This window comes from Gorilla gorilla, chromosome 21, assembly GCF_029281585.2.
Source record: "Gorilla gorilla gorilla isolate KB3781 chromosome 21, NHGRI_mGorGor1-v2.1_pri, whole genome shotgun sequence".
Taxonomy (NCBI): Eukaryota; Metazoa; Chordata; class Mammalia; order Primates; family Hominidae; genus Gorilla; species Gorilla gorilla.
This window is the reverse complement of record NC_073245.2, coordinates 62,349,441-62,372,571: the sequence shown is the minus strand read 5'-3', so window position 1 is coordinate 62,372,571 and position 23,131 is coordinate 62,349,441. Positions and strand designations below refer to the sequence as shown.

Below are 23,131 nucleotides of genomic sequence, written 5' to 3'. Positions count from 1 at the left end.
CCGATAAAACAAGACTCTTATCCCATCAGCTGAGTTTACCAGCTCAAGCGCAGAGCGGTGATCAGGCGCAGGCGCCGGAAGGAATCCTGCTCTGGGGACCGGCTGTGACGTCCAGGAATGGGGCAGAACCTCTTCGAGGGAGCGTGTGCGCGGGACGTACTACAACTCCCACCAGGCACCGCGCCAACTCTAGACTACAACAACCAGCATGCCTCGGGCTGTCTCGCTTAACCTCTTCCTGCGATGAGCTCTGCACGGGAATTATTATTGTCAATTTTACTTGCAAGAAGTTTCCTACAAGAGCCAAGGAATCCATGCGAGTAAACATTTACGGGCACCATTAGATAAAAGGCTTGTGTTTTAATCCTCATCCTCTCCACCTGTTAGCTCTGAGTCTCAGTTTTCTCATCTCTAAAAATGGGGATATTCACAGGAGTTGCTGCATCGAGTTGTGAGGATTAAAAGCTGGATGTAACGGCTTGGTAATTATGAGCTCTTCTAGTGTCCCTTCCTCTTCCCTGTGCCAAGGGGTTTTAGGAAAGCATTTTATCTCCACAGCAATTCTATGAGGTTGATACTACTATCCTCATGGAAGGGGAAACTGATGCCAGGAGAGGTTCAAGCGTCTTACCTGAAGTCACAAAGCAAACTGAGTGATGAAGGAAGACTTGAACCTAGAAAATTTCACTGCAAAGGTGAGTCCACCTTAGGAACCCAAATGCTTCCACTTGCTACTGATGCTTTACAGTGACCCCAAGTCCAGGGCAAGTATTTTCTGTGCTCCCCAAAGCAAACTTGTATCACGTGATACACGAAAAGTCAAGTTGCTTCACCTGTAGCCAGTGCTGGCACTTTGAGAGCTAATTATAGCTGAATTTGATGTGGTTGGAGGAATCGAGGAAGGCTTCCCTGAGGGGATGGTGCTGGATCTGAGAACTGAAGAGTGGGAACAGCACAGGCAAAGCCCCTGAAGTGGGAGAGGGCATGTGTTCCAGGGGGCTTGCAAAGGGCCAGTGTCGCCGCAGAGGTACAGAAAGTCTCAGAGGCGCAGGCTGTGCCAAGGCTATGGTGAGGCAAGTGGGGTACCTAGGGTGCAGATTTTTTTGTTTTTTTTTTTTGGAGACTGAATCTGTCTCTGTTGCCCAGGCTGGAATGCAATGGTGCGATCTCGGCTCACTGCAACCTCTGCCTCCCGGGTTCACTCGATTCTCCTGCCTCAGCCTCCCGAGTAGCTGGGATTACAGGTGCGTGCTACCACGCCCCACTAATTTTTGTATTTTTAGTAGAGACGAGGTTTCACCATGTTGATCAGGCTGGTCTCGAACTCCTGACCTCAGGTGATCCGCCCACCTCGGCCTCCCAAAGTGCTGGGATTACAGGCGTGAGCCACCATGCCCTGCCCTAGGGTGCAGATTTTAAGGAGTCACTCACCTGCAGCGCTGTGCATGTGCAGAGTCAGGACCTGAGTGAAAGCCCCGTTAAATCTGACCACCCCATCCTCGTCCCTGCCCTGGGTGCAGAGCCTTGTGCACAGGGTGTCCGGGCATCCTGCTTTGCCCTGGAGAGCCCTGGTTTCCACTTGTCCTGGTGAGATTATAATAGGTCCCCTTTTAATCTGATGTGTGTCCTCATTAGGTGATAATTCTATGGTCGCTCAACTTGTAAAGTTTGTATTTTATCCAGAGGGAATGGGGAGCCACTGAAGGCTTTAGCTGGAGGGTGTTTTGAGCAGATGTTGGTCTATATGGAGAATGGACCATAGGGGAGAGAATGGAAGCTGCTGGGGGCTTCCAAGTGGGAGATAAAGGCAGCTTGCCCTGAGTGGAGAAGTGAATGGAGTGGAGAGATGCAGAGTAGGCAACGCTGTCAGACAAAGGTGATGAATTGGATGTGCTGGGTGAGGGCTTCCAGCTTCCTTGTCCTTCTATGTTTAGAGTCCTGGTCCTTCTGCCAGTATTTTGCTCTGTGACCTTAAGCCAGTCCCTTCACCTCTCTCAGCCTCAGTGTCTACATCCATATAAAGGCTTCTCAGACAATTTATAATAAAGGAGGAGTACCTTCTTGGGTTTATTTATTTGCAAAAATATTTCCGAAGGGCCTTTGCACAAGCTGTTCCCTCTACCTCCTCATTGTTACAGTCTCTGCTGAAATATGACCACCTTAGGAGGCCCTTCCTGACCATCCTCTGCTGCTCTTTTCTTGGTTTATCTCTACCCTATCAGAATTATAGTTTCCTGTTTATTTACTTGCTGTCTACGACTAGAATGTAAGCCCCTGAAAGCAGGGATTTGCTTCTTCAGAGATGTCTATCCATCCCCAGCGCCTAGCACAGTGTCTGGTACATAGTAGGTGCTTAATGTTTGTTTGGTTGAATAAATGAATGAATGAATGAACGAACGAATGAATGAATGAATTGGGTAGATGGTTAGCAAATGCTTTCCCTGCCACCTTCATGCCCCTAAATCATTTAGCTGCACCCACTCCAAGCCTTCTCTGGCCGGGGAGCATGAATCCTAGGAGCCAGATCATCTGATCTGGAGGGTGATGATTCAAAAAATTTGAACCTGGAGGTTAAAATTCTGCCTGTCTCTGCCACTTAACAGCTGAGTTTAGACAAATCGCTTGATCTCTCTCGGCTGCATTTTTCACATTAATTCTGACCTTGCGGAGATGTGGTGAGGATCTAGATAGGAACTAGACAGGAAAAAGCCCCAAGCGAATTCGGCGCTTTTGTTTGAAGCTATCTTTTCTTTTTCTTTCACAATCGCGCCTTCCCAAGCCTAGTCACCCCTGCCCTTCTCACTAAGCACATCACAACTTCCCTCGCACCCGATGTGTGGGGACTTGCAGGTTGCTGGGCCCTCGAGCACGCTGATATTTCCTTTCTCTAAAAGGGAAGGAAAAGAGCCTTCCAGGCCACGGGTCGTGCAGGTCTCCGGGGCGGGCGTCAGCGGCGGCGTATGTGCGTGCGCGCGCGCCTGCGCATCAGGGCCAGGGGACGGGGGCGGGAGGGGGGTGAAGAAGGGGCCGGCCTTCAAGCAACAGCGACGCAAGATGGCAGCCACCACGGGCTCGGGTGAGCGGGGGCGCCGGGCCCGGCCGGCCGAGGGGGCATGGGCTTGGGCCGGGGGCCGGGGACCCTCAAAGGCTCCTGCAGCGGGGCCAGGGTCCCCGCGCTGCCTCTGTCTGCTGGGCTCCGCGGCAGCCACCGGCGCGGCCTGACCGGGGGAGGAGGAGCAGGCGGTGGCCGGAAGCACGGGCGGGGGGCTGAGGGGCCTGTGGGCGGCGCGGCGAGGCCCTGAGGCTCCCCCGGGAGGCATGAGGGCCCTCTGCGCTGTCTGGGGGAGCCGGAGTGGGCGAGGAGCGAGTTCCGAGGCACTCCTGAGGATACCGGGGCTGGCGACTCTTAAGGGGCGATCGAGGGGTCCCCTAGAGGAGGCGCCCCACAGCGGATGGAAGTCCCATACTGGGTGCCAGGGGTGCGGCTGAGAGGGGCCTTGGGATGTCTGGAGGGGACATCAGAGAGGCCCCTCAGGCTGGATGGAAGAAACGGGATCCTGAGGGGGTGACTTGAGAGGATCCCCTATCGGTTGAGGGAACGGCTCCGGCGTTAGTTTTAGAGATGGGGTTAGCTGAGGAAATAGCTATGTTGACTAGAAAGGAGGAGCCTTGGAGCAGCTGCTTTTGGGGAGAATGAAGGGGATCTCCGCATAATAAGTGAGAGGAGGGAAAAGGATTCAGATGCCAGAGGGACCTAATAGCGGTGATAGTGAAATGACCCCATCATTACCAGTATCTTGTTCGAGGATACAGATGGATTGCTTCAAGTTAGGTTTCAGGGGACAAGGTCCGAGTGGGGCAGTTGGTGGAAGCCTCTGATATTGGATGAGGGAGAACAGGTGAATTGGGAACCCCGAGGATGTCTCTTTGGGAGTGGGGATTCACCTGAGGGAAGCCCCTGAAATGAGGGAGTGGAAAAGGTCGGGTTCCAGAGATGTTTCCTGTAAAGGAGAAAAGTCTCCTCTTTTTGAATTGAGTGAGGGAAGCATATCCTAGAAGTGTCTCTTCTGTGGAGACGCTCACTCTCATCGACTCCTTTAATAATTGGGACAGATATGTGGGTTCAGCTCAGAAGTTCCCCACTGGCTGGTGGGAGTAGGGAGGTGAATAGATGAAATGGGAACTCTTGGGTGAGGCGGCACCCTCAGGTGCCTGGCAGTGAAGTTGGCCAAGGAGGTTCTCTCAGATGGGGTGAAAATGGGTTACCTCTCTGATGGAGGAAGCAAACAGGGCCACAGTGTTCCCCACTGTGGGGCTGCAGGGACACCAGCCTGAGTACAGCAATCATTGGCATATTTAAGGCCACAGCAGCAGCAGTGTTGGGAAGGAATTGGTGATCCATGGGAAATAGGGTGAGGGGAATTCTTTATAAATGTTGCTCCTCTGCGGTCTCAAGGAGCCATACTTGCCTGATGGTTGGGGTGGGAATAAAAGAAATTGAACGTGGGGGATCTGACTGAAGTGACCCACCACAAGCTGCTGCCTTTTGCGTTTAAAACAGTGGGGTCTTCTTGCAGAATAGCAGAGACCATGAATCCTTTTACTCGATTTTGGTTTCAGCTGGAACAGTGCTGAGTCAATTCATTTACCATGACGCTGCCCCAGGCACTCCCAGAAGAGAGATTCTGAGTCAGGCCAGACTGCTGGGTAAAACTTCTCACCAGAATAACACTCCTACCAGGTCGTAATAAACGAAGGGGCCCAGTGTGCTGGTGGTAGCCAGCAATAAGGTGCTGTTGCAGCTCAGCCCTGCTTGCAGTCACTCGGTTGGCTACCTACAATCTGGGTTAACAGCTGCCCGATTCTAACTTCTCCAGACCCTGACAGTTAAAAAGTGAGTGCTTCATAAATGGCTATGGTGATCAGATAAAATGTCAGCTGCTGTCTAGTGGAATACAAGAGCACTTGGCATGGTTTAGATAACACAGGACAGGCTTTGAGGTGCCCTAAAATGGACTTCCCAAAATTCTTTTGTCTGTTTATTCAACAGATATTTACTGAGGGCCTGTTATGTCCCATCGTGGAGAGCAAACAAGATGGACATAGTCTGTGTCCTTCAGGAGCTTCCATTCAAGTAAGGGAGAGAAGGCTGTTAAGGAGTAAATAAGACAATTTCAGATAGCAGTAAGTGCTATGGAGGAAATTGTGTGATGTGATAGTGTCTGGAGAGGTGGTCAGGAAAGTGACATTTCAACTGAGTCAAATAATGGAAAGAACCAACCCTACAGTGTCACAGGCAGGAGAGAGGGTGGGCTGTGAGTGTAAAGGCCCTGTGGTGGGACTGAGCTTGGCATGTTGAAATAACAGGATAAAAGGCCTTCATGTACAAGCAAGGCTTGTTAAGGAGATGAGTTTGAGAGACATGGCTTTGGATTTGAGATGGTGTGAGGGGAAGCCATCAAACAAGTGTCTGGTATGAAGTAGGCATTCAGTAAATATTTGTTGAATGAATGAATAAGAGTCTTAAAAAGAGGAGTGTGATAAGATCTGACCTTCGTCCCTAGGCAGTGAAAAGAGTGCAGGGTGCTAAGAGTAAAGCAGACCTTACTTGGGGTAAACTAAAATGAGTGTACAGGCCTCTCTGCTTTCTAACCCTGAGAAGTCTTCCAGGTGTGGTCAGGGCCCTGAGGCCTTCCTTAGTCAGGTTTAGAGTAAGGCTCTTGATTAATCTGTGCCTCCGGTTGCCAGGAAACAGCTGTGAAGCCTTTGAGTTCCTGTAAGGGCTGAACTTAGTTTTTTATGGTCACTGCTTTTAGCATTTGGCTACACCGCCTTCCCACTTCCTTTGGTTCTGCAATGTGTGATATCTACATATGTCTTAGAGGGTGGAACTGTGAAAAGCCCACCACAGATCCTCAGAATCCCCATGTTATGACGGGTGACTTCCTCCTGCCTTGGCCAGGATTGCAGCACATCAAATAGTGGCCCTTGGTTGCCAGGCCCTTCCTCTCACTCAGCAGCCCACGAGCTTCCCTGACATTTAATCAGAAAATAAGTGCCAGAGGGGTAAGCCCTGGTGGGGCATGATTTTAAATTTGCATACATCGGAGTGGCCTTATATGCACATTCAGCTTATAAAAACCATGTGGGCAGCAGAGATTAGTCTTCCCTTCCATTCAAGGGTCTTCCCCAGAGAGAGCTGGAAATGGATGAAAACTCACAGTCCCTTAGTTCTTCTCAGTTCCTGTGTGTCTCACTGTGTGAGCATCTTATGCCAATTGTAATTAAGTGCCTTTTGTACAACATGGGCCCTACATTCAAAGAACAGCTTCATATTGTGCTCAGCCAAAGAAATAGCAGCCTGCTCCGGTGATGGAGGGGAAACTGGCTTTGTTGGGCTAGTGCAAGCTTTTTTTTTTTTTTTTTTTGAGACGGAGCTTCGCCCTGTCACCCGGCTGGAGTGCGGTGGCATGATCTCGGCTCACTGTAACCTCTGCTTCCCAGGTTCAAGCGATTCTCCTGCCTCAGCCTCCTGAGTAGCTGGGATCACAGGCACGTGCTACCATGCCTGGCTAATTTTTGTATTTTTAGTACAGACAGGGTTTCACCATGTTGGTCAGTCTGGTCTCAAACTCCTGACCTCATGATCCGCCCGTCTCAGCCTCCCAAAGTCCTGGGATTACAGGCGTAAGTCACCGTGCCGGGCTGCAAGCTATTATTTTCTTAAGGGATTACCAAGGTTAATTTTGATGATCATGATTTTCCCCCTTCACGTTAGCTGAAAACCACTCTATTTCCCCCACCACATTCTCTTTTCTCTTCATATCTCTATCCCTCCCACCTCCCCCCAAATTGTACCTCTGCAGTAATTTGATAAAAGTAGAATGCAAAATAGGAAGTCAGGAATCCTCTGCTTAATTTTGAAGGGGCACAGTGAAGTTCAGAGCAGCACATTTGGCAAAGTAAATGTTTGAATACTATTACTGTTGTATTGTGGATAGTGCTTTAGAGTGTCCCATAGACTTCGACTTACCTGTGATGTTGTCTCATCTAACTCTCCACAGCCTGGTCACCAACCAGGGGCAGTATCCACCCACATTACTGAGGGAGGAGCCAAAAGCCAAGGGAGACTGGTGATGCTCGGACTAGAGCCCAGGCATTTTTAACTCCTGTTCCCTCACCAGCCTGCTCCAGTACCTTAGGAAGGAAATGGAAAAGGCATGGATTTAGGGATATGTTCTTCCTAAGTCTTGGAGTGTTTAATCTTGGAGAGAGAAAGGGCTTTAGTAAGAAATGTCTACTGCTACCCGTTTCAGGAACCCTTTTTATAGCATCTCTGGCCACTGTTTGTCCTCTTCTGGGTTATGTGCTGTCCAAGGAGAGTGAGGTCCTTTTTTCAGGAAGCTCTTGCTTATATTTTATACTGAATAACTCACACCTCTTGGGCTTGGAGCCCCATCATGGCATGTACAAAGTAGTTCCTCATCCTTATTTACATGCAAGCCATCAGACTTCTTTTTAAGTTGCACTCTTGGGTTTACTAAGTGCTAGACACTGTATTAACTGCATTATCTCACTTGTCACAGCAGCCTATTGAGGCAGGTATCGATTGTGAAGGTGAGGAAACAGGCCAGGAGAGGAGTGACTAGCCTGAGGTGCAGAGCCTGGGTGCTCTGGGATGGTGTTGCTTCAGGACACGTGCTCTTGGCTGGATGATCGTTCTTCCAGACCCCATTTCTTATTCTCTGAGGTAGGCCTCGCAAGCATCATCAGCCATTGGCATGTCTGTTATTTCTGCCTTGGCTGATTAGCTTATTCATGGGTAGATGGCAATGGCCTCTCAAGTAGTAGTCTTTCCTCATCTTCACATCCACCCTGTCACAAGTCCAGTAGGTGTAACCCCAAACTAAATGCCAAATCCTCCTTTCTGTCTCCACTCTTGTCCTCCTAATGTAACCAGAACCATCTTTCTCTTGCCTGGAAGATGGAAAAAGCCTCTTGCTTTCAGTCTTGCCCTTTCCATTTTCTATACAGGAGACAGAATGATCTTTCAAAGACGTAAAATAGAAACTGCCACTCCCCTTCAGCAAGCCCTTCCCACTGCTCTTATTACAGAATAACCCATCCCTTTTCCGTGGCCCACAAGGCCCTGCCGCCTTGACTTCATGTGGTATCACACACCTCTTATCTTGCTCTGTCCCCAGATCTTCATGGGCCTGACTGCTGTTCTTCAGGTCGCAGCTACCCAGAAAGGCTGTCCCTGAGCACTCCATTCAATAGTTTTTTAGTCATTGTCACAGCTTCTTGTTTTGTTCTGTTTCTCTAAAGCACTTAACCTTACCTGAAGTGTTGTTTCGTTGCATATTTTCTATGCCTTTTCACTAGGGCAAGATTCTTTCTCAACTTCTGTTGTGTCCCTAGCACCAGCACAGTTCTGGACAAAATAGTAGGTACTCAGTAAATATTTGTGAATGTTGCAGTGAGTTAATTCAGGATCTCTTTGATGTAGCCAGATGGATACATTTGACAATTTGTGGAGAAACAATGTATCCGATAGGGCAGAAGCAAAAGTGGCTATTCAGCCTTTCAAAAAACTGAAACTCTTATCCTTATTTGGTGGTATTTATAGAGGTACTTGATCATAGAATTAACCATCCTCCCCTTCTCCAGTTGTCCTGACTCATTTCCCACATCTTGTTTCCCCCTTTGTCAAAGAAAATCTGATGCTTGGCCTTGGTCACTGACCCTAGCAGCAGAACACAGGGTCTTGCATTCTGTCACTAGCTGTTGTCACGTGGCTGGACTGTAAAGAATGACAGGTTGCTACTAATTCTTTCCCTAGAATTCCCCTAGAGCAATGGATCTCAAACTAGTATACCTCAGAGTCCTGGAGGGCTTGTCAGATTCTTAGGCCCAACCTTGGAGTTTCAGATTCAGGAATTTTGGACTGAAGACCTGAGAATGTACATTTCTAGCGAGTTCGCGATGAGGTCCAGGCTGCAGGTCTGGGGACTAACTTGGAGAACCATTGCTCTAGAGAAGGAGAAGAACAGATCTCCTGGGCAGGCTAACTAGACAGCCAGACTACACTTGGGCGGTTGCTCAGAAATAAAAGTTACTTGCTTATGGCTTTATGTCCAGTTTTCAGGGACGTTGAATCCCAGTGCATCACCTTCCATACCTCCTCATTTTCTGAAGTGGGAGCAGCATCAGATTCCTAGTTCAGTTCACTGTCTTCCCTGAATGGGCAACCAAACCATTTTTAACTAGCAGCTTTCTTTTCAGGAGAAACCTCTGAGGTTCTACCTTTTTTTTGTTGGTTTTTTTTTGTTGTTGTTGGTTTTTTTTTTTTTTGGTTTTGAAACAGAGTTTTGCTCTTGTTGCCCAGGCTGGAGTGCAATGGTGCTGTCTTGGCTCACCGCAACCTCTGCCTCCCAGGTTCAGGTTCAAGTGATTCTCCTGCCTCAGCCTCCTGAGTAGCTCGGATTACAGGCATGCGCCACCACGCCCAGCTAATTTTGTATTTTTAGTGGGGACGGGGTTTCTCCATCTTGGTCAGGCTGTTCTCCAACTCCCGACCTCAGGTGATCCACCCACCTCGGCCTCCCAAAGTGTTGGGATTACAGGTGTGAGCCACCACGCCCAGCCAGCTCTACCATTTTAATTCAAGACCTAGGCCAGGGTTTTCCAAGATTGACATGCTGTGGTAGCTGCTGCTTGGTGGCCATGATTTTCCCAAAAGATGTTTTAAAGGACTTCAGAATCCTTTTTGTACCACAAATATTTTAATATGTTGCTGTGTTTCAGATTACTGCATTAAATGTTTTACTGTGGCATGGTGTAAAGCTCTATCAAATATTCATGCTTTTTCAACCTGGTTGCCATATTTTCTTTGTAATATCCTGCAACTGCTGACTTTTCAGTTTATATTTAGCTAAGAGAATAACCGGCTGACTTTTGATACTGACACAGATCCAGGAAAAAGCCTTCTGGAAAGAATAATTCTGAAATAATAGGAACAAATATTTTCTTCAAAAAGTCTTGGTTTACTATGATATTTTAGCACCTTGATGAAGTTTTTTTTAGCATTTTCATAATTCACTTTTTAATAGTCATAGTCTATTTGAGTATACTTATCATTAGCTATAGATTTTCCTAGTGTACTTCCTAGCTATTATAGAGCCTGTAGTTCTCTTGGTTTTGCAAGATTATGAGTCCTTTTGTTTGTCTGTTTGTTTTTTGTTTTTTGTTTTTTTTTGACGAGTCTCTGTTGCCCAGGCTGGGCTGCAGTGGCATGATCGCAGCTCACTGAAACCTCCACCTCCTGGGTTCAAGTGATTGTCATGCCTCAGCCTCCCGATTAGCTGGGATTGCAGGCATGTGCCACCACAACTGGCTAATTTTTGTATTTTTAATAGAGATGGGGTTTCACCATGTTGGCCAGGCTGGTCTCAGACTCCCACCTCGGCCTCTCAAAGTGCTGAGATTACAGGTGTGAGCCACTGCGCCTGGCCTATAAGAGTCCATTTTTATGTCTTCCATATTGTCACTTGATGCTGTTTCTCCAGCTGCCTTTTTGGTGTCAGATTCACAGAGAAATATTGGGAATCTTAAAATTTTATGTTGATTCAATTGATTAAAGTGCTAGAGGACCAAAACATATGTTAGAGTATTCTTGGGTTTTCTCATCTGTTTTGCTTCTGTTCTTTGGCATATGTAGGTTTAATTTTTTAATATATTCACTAAAATGTTTTGTTTAATGTACCATGATTTTGAATTTAAACTCTATTTAGGATAGGATGAGCTTTTCGCTTGTCACTGATACATCCTGAAGTCTGCAGGATCTCTGAATTCCAACCATATTTGGACTTATGTCCCTGGAGTAGACCCTGAATTCTATAACTAGGGTGTGATTAGGCCATTGGGAATTAAATGCTCTTTTGTTTTGTAGAAAATATTGATGTAACTTTGTATGCAGTTTTTAAATGGTTTGAAATATTAGTAACTTGCTTTCATACATACTTTATGAAACAAAGTTCATTTTATAGTGAAGAATTCTTTGACTTATGTGATTTGGGTGAGAAACCAGTTTTCCCTTATTTTAAAAAAAATGGTAAGTTTTCCTAAAATTCTCATTTATTAAAAATAAAACTAGGCTGGGTGTGGTGGCTCATGCCTGTAATCCCAGCACTTTGGGAGGCTGGGGCAGGTGGATCACTTGAGGTCAGGAGTCTGAGACCAGCCTGGCCAACATGGTGAAACCCCGTCTCTACTAAACATATGAGAATTAACTGGGCGTCGTGGCGCGTGCCTGTAATCCCAGCCACTCGGGAGGCTGAGGCAGGAGAATCGCTTGAACCCAGAAGGTGAAGGTTGAAGTGAGCCGAGATTGCGCCATTGCACTCCAGCCTGGGTGACAGAGTGAGACTCCATCTCTAAAAATAAATTAGAAATGGTTACCAAATTTTACTTATCTCAAAATAAAAAACCTTAGGTATGTTAAATTTTTTTTTTTTTTTTTTTTTTTTTTTTGTGACGGAGTCTCACTGTCGCCCTGGCTGGAGTGCAGTGGCGCGATCTTGTCTCACTGCAGGCTCCGCCCCCTGGGGTTCACGCCATTCTCTTTTCTCAGCCTCCCGAGTAGCTGGGACTACAGGCACCCGCCACCTTGCCCGGCTAATTTTTTGTATTTTTAGTAGAGACGGGGTTTCACCATGTTAGCCAGGATGGTCTCGATCTCCTGACCTCGTGATCCGCCCGCCTCGGCCTCCCAAAGTGCTGGGATTATAGGCGTGAGCCACCGCTCCCGGCCAGGTATGTTAATTATATGGCAACAGTGTCCAATATTTTGGACCCAGTAGATTAGAGTTTACAATAGGAAATACTGCCATTTCTTTTTTTTTTTTTTTTTTGAGACGGAGTCTGGCCCTATTGCCAGGCTGGAGTGCAGTGGCACGATCTCGGCTCACTGTAACCTCCGCCTCCCAGGTTCAAGCAATTCTCCTGCCTCAGCCTCTCGAGTAGCTGGGATTACAGGCGCCCGCCACCACACCCAGCTAATTTTTGTATTTTTAGTAGAGACAGGGTTTCACCACGTTGGCCAGGATGATCTCGATCTCCTGACCTCGTGATCCTCCTGTCTCAGCCTTCCAAAGTGCTGGGATTACAGGCATGAGCCACCACGCCTGGCCTGATACTGCCATTTCTTCAACCAGCAAACATTTATTGATATTGAGTATCATTATATGCCAGACAGCATACCAGATTCTGGGGAGGCGGGATTGAATGAATCACAGCTCTGACTTGAGAAACTTAGAGAGTGAGTCAGACAATAAAAAAGGAAGAAAATCAAATGTAAAGAAAACGTACCACACAGGCCTGTGTGGAAGTAAAGGTGTTTGGGACCGGGACCGGGGGCTCTGAGAGGGCCTCTCCTGACTGCCTGGCTTCTAATTAAGCTTTATAGCTTTTAAAATTATTATAGTTAGGCCGGGCGTGATGGCTGATGCCTGTAATCCCAGCACCTTGGGAGGCCAAGGCAGGCAGATCACTTGAGGCCAGGAGTTCGAGACCAGCCTAGCCAACATGGTAAAACCCCGTCTCTACTGAAAATGCAAAAATTAGCTGGGCGTGGTGGCAGGCGCCTGTAATCCCAGCTACTTGGGAGGCTGAGGTGCAAGAAATGCTTCAACACAGGAGACCGAGGTTGCAGCGAGCCAAAATCACACCACTGCACTCCAGCCTGGGTAACAGAGTGGGGCTCTGCCTCTTAATATATAACTGTTCTTAGGCTTTAAAATTCATACTAAGCCCCTTTAATAATCCTTATAATGTTAGACTCCCAGATAATGGTGCTGTGAATGTTTCTCTCTTGTATTTTCAAAAATAAACCAGAATTAGAATTTTGTGACATTGAGCGTTGTTCATTCTGAAATACTGTTCCTAGCTAATACCTAGTCATTCATTAATTCTTTCAATAAGTATTTGGGTGCTTACTCTAGAGGGCAAAACACCCTGACACATTGGAGATTCAGCAGTGAACAAAACAGATGAAGTTTTACTCTCATGGAGCTTATGTTCAGATGGGAGACAGACAAGAAACAACCAATAAAGTGAAAATGAATATATTTACAATGTCGAGTAGCAATGAGTACTACGAAGAAAAATAAGGCAAGATAAGGGAATGGACAGTTAGACCCTTGGTTGAGGACAAGGGAACCAGTCAGCCATTCACAGCTCTGGGACAGAGAATTCCAGGGTGAGGGACTCACAAATGCAAAGGCAGGATGTAAGGATGCCTCTTCAGAAACTTAGAGAAGGACTGGTGTAGCTGGAGGAGGATGGGGGACCAAAGCAGAGTGGCACAAAATGATGTTGGCGAAGCAGGTGGGGCTCTCTCGGCCAGGTGACAAGTTTGGGTGGATTGCGGGTGCAACGGGAGGCCAAGAGTAGGCTTCTGGTAGGAGAGCGAGGGCACCTAGTTTACCTTTAAGAGGATCGTCGGCCGAGCACGGTGGCTCACACCTGTAATCCCAGCACTTTGGGAAGCTGAGGCCAGCGGATCACCTGAGGTCGGGAGTTCGAGACCAGCCTGACCAACATGGAAAAACCCCGTCTCTACTAAAAATACAAAATTAGTCAGGCATGGTAGCGCATGTGGGAGGTAATATATCCATTACTCTGACCTGTCTTTTAAAAACAGAGTGGTAGACCAGGTATCCTTACGTTAGTGATTCTGGGTCATGACACCCCAAGATCATTGGTGAGAGTACAATGAATATGCAAGGATGCATACAAGCTTGCTTTTGTGTTTGTTTTTTAGAAAATGAGGTTTGCAGACCTTTTGTCCTTTTTTACTCAATTTAAAAAATTTTCAACAGGTATTTATCTGAAGTACTGCGTACAGGCCAGTTTTTTTGTTTTTTGTTTTTTGTAACATTGTTGTTGTTTTTTGAGCTACCACCACAGTCATGCAAATGAATATGAGCTGCTGAATTAATTACCCTATCTTCTACATCTCTTCTACTTCCCATCACGCAGGCCTATAAGAAGTTTGATGCCACATGTTCGGTCACAGTGTTTGCTCTAGGCAAATGCTTCTGGCTCTATATCCTGAGACATTAGCAGTAGCACACCCCAAAGCTGATCATTACCTAGGAGACTTGGATGTGCCTTATCTCTTGCCCTACTCCGAGCCTTTTGCAGCTCCCCCCGATTACCCTTAAGGTAAAGTCCAGTAGTAACATGGCTCCAACCTCTTCATCTTTTGTCAAATTTCAGAGAAGGCTGTGAGCCCTCAAAGGCTAAGTAACACTGTCCTCTGGTAGGTTCTGTTTCTCATGCTTTGATATGGTTTTATTTCATTGCCCTTTGTGTATATCTTGTTTCCACACTGACACCTTAGACTGTGTTAGGGAGACCCCAGTTTTTATTTTGTTCATAGCCCCTAGATTGTCTAGCAAAGTGCTGGATAGGTATTGGATAACTGTCACACTGAGAGAAGGTATGTGTGCCTATATGTTACTGATAATTTATGTATAGGGAAATTTTGACGAGCAGGTAAAAAGCCTAGCAAACTTTTTTTCACTGTGGTCCTGAAATGTGTAAAAATTTTTTTTTTTTTTTTTTTTTTTTGCTTATAAATGTGGAGTCCAGTTCTATACACATTAAACATCATGAGAATTGCTTGAACCCAGGAGGCAGAGGTTGCAGTGAGCTGAGATTGCGTCATTGCACTCCAGCCTAGGGAACAAGAGCGAGACTTTGTCTCAAAAAAAAAAAAAAAAAAAAAAAGTTGTTTGAGGTCTTCAATGATTTTGAGAGTAGAAAGCATTCTCGAGAGCAAAAGGTTTGAGAACTGCTGTTCAAATGAAATAAATGTTTATTATAATTGTTCAGTAGATAGCAGTTATAGATATTTATATGTGTATCACAACTCCTAGTTGCAATACAGATAGATATTGGTCAGTCCAAAGTTTTTCATTTATTAAACTGTTTCTGGTGCTGGCTTTACAACTTGAGTCAGAATCAAATTGTCCTATAATGCAGGAACAAAAGAAAGCTGACCTTTCCCTCTGTGGGTCTCAATTCCTGTTCCAAATCCTAGCCTAAAATAAATTGACCTGACTTATTTCTTTGGTTCAGTTGTATATGTGGGCTTTGCACACTTGTTTTTAAGTAATCGAATATCTAATCCAATAGAAATGTATGTTGGAAGTATAGGATTAATTACTAATATATTTTGCCCTACTTCACAAGTAAAAATTAAATATCAGAAAATTATAACTTGAATTCACTGTTTTGAAACTAATAGCAACAAGCTTGTGATAGTTGAATGTTAGGATTTCCTAATCAGATCTGATTGTTAGGTGAAAAGGTAACCTTTCAGCCATAGAGAAGTTCTTTGCTTAAGTTTACAAGAGGAATAGTCCTACTATAAATAGTCTAGTCCAGCTGACATTTAAATACCTGACATAAGAAACTAACACATTTTTTTGTCTTGCCAAAAAGAGCATCTCAAAATAGAGGTCACTTGTGTAATACAGCTTCCATTCAGTAATGAAGGGCTTAACTGTAGAAGCTGTTATACTTTGCCATTTATTTGACAGTCTTAACACTTTTTTTTTTTTTGGAGACAGAGTCTTGCTCTGTCACTCAGGCTGGAGTGCAGTGGTGCGACCTCAGCTCACTGCAACCTCTGCCTCCAGGGTTCAAGCGATTTTTCTGCCTCAGCCTCCCGAGTAGCTGGGACTACAGGTGCACACCACCACGCCCGACTAATTTTTGTATTTTTAGTAGAGATGGAGTTTCATCATACTAGCCAGGCTGGTCTTGAACTCTTGACCTCATGATCCACCCACCTCGGCCTCCCAAAGTGCTGGAATGACAGGTGTGAGCCACCGCACCCCATCTTTTTTTTTTTTTTTTTTTTTTTTTTTAAAAATAGAGACAGGTTCTTGCTCTGTTGCTCAGGCTGGAATGCAGTGGCGTGATCATAGCTCACTACAGACTTGACCTCCCAGGCTCAAGCAGTCCTCCTGTCTCAGCCTCCCAAGCAGCTGGGACTACAGGTGTGCACCACCACACCCAGCTAATTTATTTATTATTTTTTGTTTATTTTTGTTTATTGAGACAGGGTCTCACTCTGTCGCCCAGGCTGGAGTGCAATGGTGCAGTCTCGCCTCACTGCAACCTCCGCCTTCCTGGCTCAAGCCTCCTGAGCCTCCTGAGTAACTAGGCCCTCTCAGCCTCCTGAGTAACTAGGACTACAGGTGGGCAACACCATGCCCAGCTAATTCTTGTATTTTTTTGTAGACATGAGATTTCTCCATGTTGCCCAGGCTGATCTCGAACTCCTGGCCTCAGACGATTGTCTTGGCTTCTCAAAGTGCTGGGATTACAAGTGTGAGCCACCATACCCAGCTGACCAAGTTTTAGCAACATTAAAAACATTGTCCATTAAAAGTTAGTCACTTAAGGAATGCCGTTAAGTGAGATTCCTACTCAGAGAAGAACGCTTGATCCTTATTGAGATGAAGTGCTAGACAACCGAAGCCCTAAAGAAGCTGAGGGAGCTTGGCTTATGGATTCCTAGGGGAAGGAGCCTTCTGGACAGCAAGAATGACAGTCGCAGAGGCCCTGGGTAGGTCCTTGTGTGGGGTGCAGTTGAAATGGTTCCTAATTGGTTTTTTATTATGCAGATAACATGGGATTGTTGTAAAATCAGGAAATAGAGAAAGTAGGGGGCATCATCCATAATTCTTTTACCCAGAGATAACAACTGTTAACATCTTGTTCTGTATCCTTACCAACTCTATAAAGCTCCTTAAGATGTCACTTATCATCTATATGAGTTTGCTAGTGCTGTCATAACAAAATACCATAGACTGGGTGGGGCTTAAACAACAAATTTCTCACAGCTCTAGAGACCAGAAGCCCAAGATCAAGGTGTCAGCATGTTTTGTCACATTCTGAGGTACTGGGAGTTAGGACTTAAGTATATAAATTTGAGGGGAACACAGTTCAGCCTATAACATGATCTGTGAACAAGTACCTCAGTCATCAGCCTTCCTATCAATATGATTCTTTTGATGTTCATTTTTATTAGTGCAGGCTTGTAAATTAACCAGTAGTAATGTAGTGACTTTTCCCCCGCTAGCCTAATTAGGACTATTAAAGATTTAGATTGAGCCCTTTCTGAACAATAGTTGTGTTGTCTGGCTTTTTGCCTATAATGTCACCACTATCTTTCAGTTTTATGTTTGCTACAGGAGACTTAATCCAGTATAGCTGAATAATCCAGTTGGCTGCTGTGCAGATGAAAATGCCAGTGTTTTCCAAACAAGCAGTTCAAGTATGCTTGCAGGTTTCGCTATTTCCTTTCAAATACCATATGTAGTACTATTTAATATTTTTCTTGTAATCAACTGACTCTTTTGCTTACATTTATTTTAAAGGAAACTTTTACCATTATTATAAATGGGAAGTTAGTATATTACTTACCCTAAATAAGTTATTCTTAAACATAAATACATGACTGTAAAATGAAGTGTTCAATCACATACCACCGAAAGTCCTCTAACATACCGCTACCAACTCTGTCCTTCAGTTGCTTGGACCAAAAACCTGGGAACTGTAGTTGACTCTTGTCTCTCACACCTCACAGGCAACCTGATAGCAAATCTCCACAGCTCAGACCTCTAAAATGCCTAGAATTACGCCACTCCTCACTTCTTTCCTGCTATCACCCCGGTCCAAACGGGTATTACCTTTTGCTAGGATTATTGCAGTAGCCTCCTAGCTGCTTCTGCCCTTGCTCCCTTCACTCTCATCCTCACACAGCAGTCTGAGGGATCCTATTAAAAACAAGACAGATCATGTCACTCAGTAACAGTTGGCATCCTTAATCTCCTCTTGCTCTCTCATATTCCTCACTTGGTTTGAGCTAAATTGGCCTCCTTGCTGTCCTTTGACACCCTAAGCAGCCTCTATTTTAGGGCCTTTGCACTTGTTTGCTCTGTCTCAAAGACTTTCTCCTCAGCTATCCATAAATCATGCCCTCTCACCTTCTTCAGGTCTTTAGTTATGACACCTGATTGCAATAACATTTTTCCTTTATCCCTCCATTTAAAAGTATAGCCCCTCCCGTATTACTCCCTCCTCCGGAACACCAGGATCTCTCATACTGTATAATTTACATATTCATTTTTGTTCATTATATGTCTTCTACTAGAATGTAAGCTGCAGGCATTTTTGTTTTATTCACTGCTTGTTCTTCAGTGCTTAGAAAAGTCCCCGATGTATACTAAGTGCTCAAATATTTATTCCAATTGAATTAATGGCATGTGTCCTACACTTTGGGAAATACATATACTGGCAACACCTCCCACAATCTGGGGTCCCTCCAGTGAGCCTCTCTTCACAGTCACATGGTTAGTCCTGTTTGTCTCTGAGAGTCTGGCCAATTGAGAGCTCAGCATTCAAGGCAGAGAACTTGAAACTTGACTGGATCCTGAGTTTTTTCCAGAGAAAATAGTGCATATGCCAGGGAAAATGGGGGAGGAAGAAGAGACAGTCAGGATTGGTTGGGAGTGCAACCCTAGGAGAGATGATTTGTTCCCCAAGCACAGAAGGAAAGTCCATCTCTCTCTCCTCCCATAGCCGCATCCCTTGTCTGGCCCCAGTACCTAGGTTCTGTTCTGGAAGACACCTAGAAATGGCTCAAGCCTCAGCCTGAACCCGGTACGGTGGCTTGAACCTGTGAGGTGTTTTCATGCGTTGCTTTCAAGAGCTACTTGCCAGGCTTTGGGATTTTTGGAAAAAAATTGAGAACCAGCTATTCCCTTTTAGCTTTTTTGTAAGTTAAAAGAGAAACTATCACTTAAATAACTGAAAAACAATAGAATATTTTATCCTTGGTGCCTTCAGTTGACTCTTAGTTGATTAAGAGGATACCATTTTTATTTGCCATATCCATGGTGACTATTCCTCCTAAAGGTTGTTTGAGAGTCATGCCAACAAATAAGCATAATCTTAGCCTCTTGTCTTCCAAGGTACTTTTGTTAGCACCTGATATTGATGGTTTTCATCTCATACTAGTTGACCCCAATTCATAGACATTTAGACATGTAAGCCCCTTAGGAGGTTTGTCCAAGGAGTAGGGGTGGGGTATCTTTCTAAGTTTGGTTATCTAGCCCTAGTCACTTCACCTGTCAGAGAACCATGTGCCCCTTCCCTCTGGTTGTGCTGGTTGATACTGATAGCTTTATAAGTAGCAAGTTTGAGGTGTGATAACTTTCTGTGATTTTTTGCATGTTAGCATCTTGATTCCCAGGGAGAGATAATGAGCAGCTAGCTCTAGGCTTACAAGTTCCCCTGGAGTTGCTGGTATCTTGAATTTCTTTCCATTTATTTTAGGAGTAAAAGTCCCTCGCAATTTCCGACTGTTGGAAGAACTCGAAGAAGGCCAGAAAGGAGTAGGAGATGGCACAGTTAGCTGGGGTCTAGAAGATGACGAAGACATGACACTTACAAGATGGACAGGGATGATAATTGGGCCTCCAAGAGTAAGCGTCGAGCTACGGCTATAAATGTCAATGTCTTAAATTCACTGTGCCTCCTTTTAAAAAATATTAGCCTTATCACGGAAAAAAAGCTCACCAATGGTATATTTTCTGAAATGTGGCTATTCTTTTTTGACCAGTTTCAGTTTATATATTTGAACCTCCTCTGATGCTGTTTAACCCCTCTAAATGGTAAGCAATAACCTGTTTAGACTCATAGTGTGAATTTATATGACAATGTAGACAGTGAGGTGTGAAGTCATTGCACCGTCAGATGTCATTCAGAACAATCTCTGGGCTAACCAAATAACTAGGCCCTAGGTATAGCCAGCATTCCTGAAGCCAGTCTCCAAATTAACTCTGGAAAGCCTTCCCAGTTGTGGTTTTTCTTCACTGTCTCCCAGGTCTGCCGTGCACCTGTATCCTAGTTCCTTGGGCCATTCAGCAAAGGTCCCTGGCCAGCCTGTCAGCTCCTGGTCTATTCCAGGCACTACTAGACCCAGAGGCCTTTGCAAAGAAGACGAAGACAATGAGGATGGGGAAAAGTGGCCTCTTTCAGACCTTCCTGATATGTGAGAGTTCCCAGTCTTCATAATGCCAGCCAACCGTTTTTTGAGGACACATAGTAAACCCTCAAGAAACGTCTCTTAACTCTCACAAGACCCTATTGTTAGGTGCAATTGCATTCCATTTTACAGATGAGGAGACAGACTCAGAGGAGTCAGGTCTCTTGCCCAAAGTCACATAGCTGGTAACCCCCAAACCAGATCTGACTCCAGAGCCTGTGCTCTTAACCACTGTGCTGTGGTGTCTCTCTTTTGTTTACATTTTGAGTTTTCATCTGTTACCATTGTAGAAGATACTAATCAAGTAGTAACTTGATGTAGGAGTCCAGAAATTGATTTCCATACTGTGACACACACTTCAGACAAGCAGTAAGGGCTTCTGCCTGAATGTAGCAGGTGTTTAAGGTGTTTAAGGATGACGACGACATTCATTCTTTTGATTGTGTGCAGGACTCTGCACTAGCACTGTGAGAGCAGAAAGACATGTAGGGCGTGGCCCGGGCTGGAACAGGGACAAGTGACATGTTCGTTAAGTGTTAGGACACTAATGCTCACTTCAGATGGTCATCAACACTCATGGTGAATGATTGGCTTTGCCATTTAATGTTGCTTCTTAAGTCATTTTGTGACCCTATAGTTTTGTGGAGTTTTAAAAATATATGCATTTGATCTGTTTTTACTCATTTCTTTATCCTTTTTTTCCTGTGAAAACTAGAATTTTCTGCGTCTGCTAAATACTGGGGAAAACCCAATCTAGAAATCCTGTTTCTCCATAGAGATAATTTTCTTTGCTGTCTCTGAAGGTCCATCATATGCTGACGTCTTCTTCACTGCATGTCTTCTCTTCCTAAGAATGATTTCAGTTTCTTGAGGTTGAGAACTGTGCTTCCCTCCTTACTTCCCAGAATACCTAGAAATGACTCAGAATAGGGTACTCAATAGATTTGTTAATCAACTTACTGATTTACAGGTTCTGAAATACTGAGAATTGAACCAATGTACAACATTGCGATACACTAAATACCACTGAATTGTACACTTTCAAAAAGACACACAAAACAATGAATCAGTAAGTTCTGCTGAAAATATTCTGTCTGCCTAAAACAGCTTGGGCTACCCTGAATTTCAGTTTATCTCTTTCCAAAAGAGGCTTTGGAAGTTGTAATGCGTAGCTACGGTATGCCAGGAGTCCTCCATGTATTTGTTTTTAGTAACAGCTTTATTGGGATAGAATTCACCCTTTTAAGTGTACAGTTCGGTGGTCTTACATTCAGAGCTGTGCATCCGTCACTAATTTCAGAACGTTTTCATCACCTCAAAAAGGAACTCCATACCCATCGGTAGGCACCCCCCATTCTCCCTCCCACATCCCCCATTTCCCATCTTTGACAATCATCAGTCTACTTTCTAGCTTAATGAATTTGCCTTTTCTGAACATCTATTATAAATGGAATTCTACAGTATGTGGCCTTTTGTGACTGGCTTCCTTTACTCAGCATAATTTTTTCAAGGTTCAAGCATATTGTAGCATCTATCAATACTTTTATTCTTCTTATGGCTGAATAATATTCCATTGTACAGATATGCCATATTTTGTTTTTCCATTTGTTGATGAACATTTGGGTTGTTTCTACCTTTTGGCTATTATAAATAATGCTGCTAGGAACATTTATATACAGGTTTGTATGTGGACATATATTTTCTTTTTATTTTTTTATCTACACCTGCTGGAATAGATGGACATAGTTTTTGTTTTTGGCTACCTAATTTTTCCTCCTTTGAAGATGGACATATATTATATATAATTATATATTATATAATGCATTATATAATATATAATGCGTATGTTATATATATTATATATACTGTATATTTATATAACAAATATATATGATATGTAATGTATGTTACATATAATTATATATAAGATATATAATTATGTAATATATTTTTATTTAGAGAAAAATCCTCCAAGCCTATATATATTATATATATAACATACATAATATATTTATATATATATATATATATATTTTTTTTTTGAGTTGGAGTCTCGCTCTGTCTCCCAGGCTGGAGTGCAGTGGTGCAATCTCGGCTCACTGCAACCTCCGCCTCCCGGATTCAAGCAATTCTCTGCCTCAGCCTCCCGAGTAGCTGGGATTACAGGTACCCCCCACCACGCCCAGCTAATTTTGTATTTTTAGTAGAGACGGGGTTTCGCCATCTTAGCCAGGCTGGTCTTGAACTCCTGACCTCATGATCTACCCACCTTGGCCTCCCAAAGTGCTGGAATTACAGGTGTGAGCCATCGCGCCCTGCCGGAGATACATTTTTGAATTCCCCTGGGTGTATACCTAGGAGTGGAATTGCTGGATCATATGTTAACTGTGTTTAACATTTGGAGGAAATGCCAAACTGTTTCCCAAAGTGGCTGCACCATTTTACATTCCTACTAGCAATGCCTGAAAGTTCCCATTTCTCCACATTCTCACCAACACTTGTTATTGTCTTTTCACCCTTGTAGTTTTTATTATCCTGGTTCCCCAAGGTTAGAAACTAAGTCATAGAAGGAACTATCTGCATGTAGATGCTTCCTGTGACCAATCTTTCATGATTAGCGCATGAGCTATTTGCTGTGTGACTCAAATATCCACATAATTATTAAAGCATCTAGATAGAGCACTTGAGTAACTCATCTCCCTATTAGGTTTTCGTTATTGTTTTACTCAAAAGAACATTTTCCATCAAAATTTCAAAGGTTTATACCATATGATCCAGGAATTCTTCTAGGAATTTACTTTCCAATTTCTCTTGAATGTATTGCCCAAAGGCAGTGTACAAAATTATTTCATGCAGCATTGTCAGTAGTAGCAAAATATTGGAAACAACATCATTGTCTTTGAGTATACCATATTATGTCCTGTTTAGCTGTTGAACAATGAGACAGATTTATGTGTGCTGAAATGGAATGATCTCCATGATATTGTGAAAAAGTAAATTATA

At 44.4% G+C, this 23,131-nt stretch overlaps 1 protein-coding gene across 9 annotated transcripts in view; it reads left to right on the top strand.

Annotated features, from left to right (window-relative positions):
• The first annotated feature begins 213 nt into the window (after nucleotides 1-213).
• Nucleotides 214-23,131, top strand: part of UBE2V1 (ubiquitin conjugating enzyme E2 V1) — a 34,877-nt gene continuing 11,959 nt past the window's right edge. Inside the window, exons 1-3 of one of the 9 annotated variants that reach the window (XM_055373200.2) lie at nucleotides 214-320; nucleotides 559-695; nucleotides 19,417-19,565. In XM_055373200.2, the coding sequence (XP_055229175.1) occupies nucleotides 244-320; nucleotides 559-695; nucleotides 19,417-19,565 (363 nt within the window). In that variant the 5' untranslated portion in view covers nucleotides 214-243. Of the gene's footprint in view, nucleotides 483-558; nucleotides 696-2,815; nucleotides 3,077-4,620; nucleotides 4,708-4,756; nucleotides 4,895-5,050; nucleotides 5,135-17,253; nucleotides 17,366-19,416; nucleotides 19,566-19,603; nucleotides 19,755-23,131 lie in introns of those variants that run through there. The other 8 variants (XM_019017081.4, XM_055373203.2, XM_063702259.1 and 5 more) reach the window with 8 other exon arrangements.